This window comes from Poromitra crassiceps, assembly GCF_964638095.1.
Source record: "Poromitra crassiceps genome assembly, chromosome: 4".
Taxonomy (NCBI): Eukaryota; Metazoa; Chordata; class Actinopteri; order Beryciformes; family Melamphaidae; genus Poromitra; species Poromitra crassiceps.
The window spans coordinates 19,454,522-19,457,127 of record NC_139626.1 but is presented as its reverse complement, the minus strand read 5'-3'; the positions used below and the strand labels follow the sequence as shown (position 1 = coordinate 19,457,127).

Here is a 2,606-nt window from a genome sequence, read left to right as displayed (position 1 = left end):
CAATAGCCTATAGCCTACTTAATACACATGTAAAAAAAAAATGAAGCAATAGCATTTCTACATAGACCTCTAAAATACAATAAAATAAAACAGAAATGTCCTTATCATTATCATTTTGTGTATTTCTGATCATGATAAGGCACTATAAACACATTGTAAGCTTGCTTAAATATAACATGTTTTTAAATGTTTATCTCTGTTACAAATTAAGTACACCCAGATACAGCTGTTCATTCAAAGTTCAACAAAATAAGTAATCACTATCTATCAAGGGTATTTTAGTTTTTGGGACATGTTGGTCAACTTTCCTGTTAAGTGTGAGGAGATGAGAACCAACCAAATCAACCAAAACCCAAATCGGATAAAGGTCTCTGGTAGATAATTCGCTCCAGTGCTCCATGCTAACTCTTTAGCATATTTCTTTGTTGAGTAATAGAAGAATCTTTGGTAGTAAGGCGACTAACATAGGCAACTCAAAAGGAAAAATACATATAACTTGTAGGAGCTCTGATCAAATGTACTACAGAAAATATGACATAAAAACACTGCATGGCCTACTGTTTTTACCGTTTTTCCTGTTAATACAGGAAGTGAATGTTGCAGGCAATGGGAGATTGTGTAGCCTACAGAAAAAAGGAAAAAAGAAAAAAGTGTATGCTCAAAAGTTAGCATGGCGCCCAAGAGCAAATGATCTATGGGACACTTGGATGACTTTGGTGTCTGGGTAAATTGACCAAGGCTCCTGTTGCACCAGCTTTCAGTATTTTAAACATGTCTGCAGTTCTGCCATTGTCCTGCAGGGGACGTAGAGAGCAATCTCACTGCAGTTTCTTCTTAGCCAGTTGGGCCAGCTCTCTGGCCTTCCTCCTCTTCAGCTTCTTCTTGAGCATGAGCAAGTCAATGTAGACGATGTGATCCAGGACAGTGGAGGCGCAGAGCAGGCCACCATGCAGAGCGCCTGCTATCCCACAGCTGAACACGTCTTGGCCTGGAGCAGACAGACACATACAAGCAAGAGATGAGGCTGGAGGTTGGAATCTAAGTCTTGTCTCTATCGCCTGCACATCAGTTGATCCTATTTTAATTGTTTTTTGTTTGTTTGTTTTTTCATTGTACCATCAAAGGTTTTGCTGGATAAATGAGACTAATAGTCTTCCATAGAGTCTAGTGTGTATGAAAGATTAACACTGCAGCAAAGTTTCAAATTTCAACGTGTGATCAGCCCCACAGTTCAAGAGTAATTTAATCAGTCTAAGGGCTTGTTCAGACATTTTCTAAGTCGCTCATCATCAGACAACACATAGTGACTCTACCTGCATACAGTTTGAACATAAAAGCCTTGCCAACTGGCTGATGTGAAGGTTTCATACCTGAGATGTAGAGGTTTTTGACTGGGGTGTTGCACCTGTTCCTTGCCACGGCCTCGGCCTGGAAGCGCTCCAGATTGTGCTCAGCGGAGTACATGGCTCCACGCTGGGCACCCAGGTAGTGCATGTTGGTCAGAGGGGTAGCCACATCCTGGAACACCAGCTAAAAAACAAATGATACAAAATGTTGCAATGTACATTTTATTCAAAGACTTGAACTAGGGTTGTCAAAAGTATCGATAGTATCGAAAACTATCAATACTGAAAATTTGAATCAGATACAATTCTCATTTGCAACAGTTTTGATACCATCAGTGACTTCTTTTAATGAAAAATCACTGATTTGTCCCTCCCTATTTTTGGGGGGTATCTGTTGCTTCAACGAGCTAAACATGTTCTGATGGCTAGAGCAGGGCTAACCTGCTGTCTAAGTGCAAAGTTTTTACCAGGCCTAGATTATGGAGAAGTGTCCATCTAACTTTATTTGTATGCCTCTTGATGTGTCGTCATCCTCCCCCATCCCGTCGTATCGAAAATAGTATCGAGTATCGATATTTTCCTGGGTATCGGTATCGAAGTAGAGATTATAGTATCGTGACATCACTAACTTGAACATGTGTGCCAAAGTGCTATGAGAGAGGGTGAGAGGGATGTTGATATCATCATACCTTGTCTTTGATTTTAGGGAATATAGTGCAAGCCCAGTCAAACACTTTGTTGGCAAATCTCATTTTGTAGTTGTGGTATTCATCTCCCCTCTTGCGCACGGTCGTGTCCTTCCACTCCTCAAACCACTCGTACTTCACCATGGTTAATATCGTCATGCAAGATTTTCCTGGGAACATGAAACAACGCAAGACATCAAGGGTTCATACAGTATATATGGACACACACGTGTGACCTTAATGGGTATTATTTGTGAATGATAGCTAATGCAGAGATGTGTTAATAGCAGAACATCTTAAAAACATGTTAATAATCAAGACATTTCAATGTCTTTAGCTACTTAAGGACTTTGGGTGGGTATGTTGGTAGCGTGTTGTAACTAAAATGAAGCTATTAGTAGTAGTACAGTAGTAGTAGTAATAGTAGTATGTTTGTTTGTACCAGGGTGCCTTATTTTGGCCTCAGGGTCTTTGGCAGATGGCATTGTGATGAACATCATGGGAATGTTATCAGGTGCTTCCTCCTTGCTCATTGCAAAGAACTCCTCCATCCTACAAAAACATAACAAAGTAT

General features: G+C 40.2%; 1 protein-coding gene across 1 annotated transcript in view; it reads right to left on the bottom strand.

Moving 5' to 3' along the window:
- Nucleotides 1-818: 818 nt before the first annotated feature.
- Nucleotides 819-2,606, bottom strand: part of LOC310774481 (inactive all-trans-retinol 13,14-reductase) — a gene marked incomplete at both ends in the record, with an annotated part of 7,235 nt that continues 5,447 nt past the window's right edge. Inside the window, 4 exons of the mRNA XM_083634558.1 lie at nt 819-988; nt 1,371-1,530; nt 2,036-2,202; nt 2,475-2,584. Of these exons, the coding sequence (XP_083490684.1) occupies nt 819-988; nt 1,371-1,530; nt 2,036-2,202; nt 2,475-2,584 (607 nt within the window). The remainder of the gene's footprint in view (nt 989-1,370; nt 1,531-2,035; nt 2,203-2,474; nt 2,585-2,606) is intronic.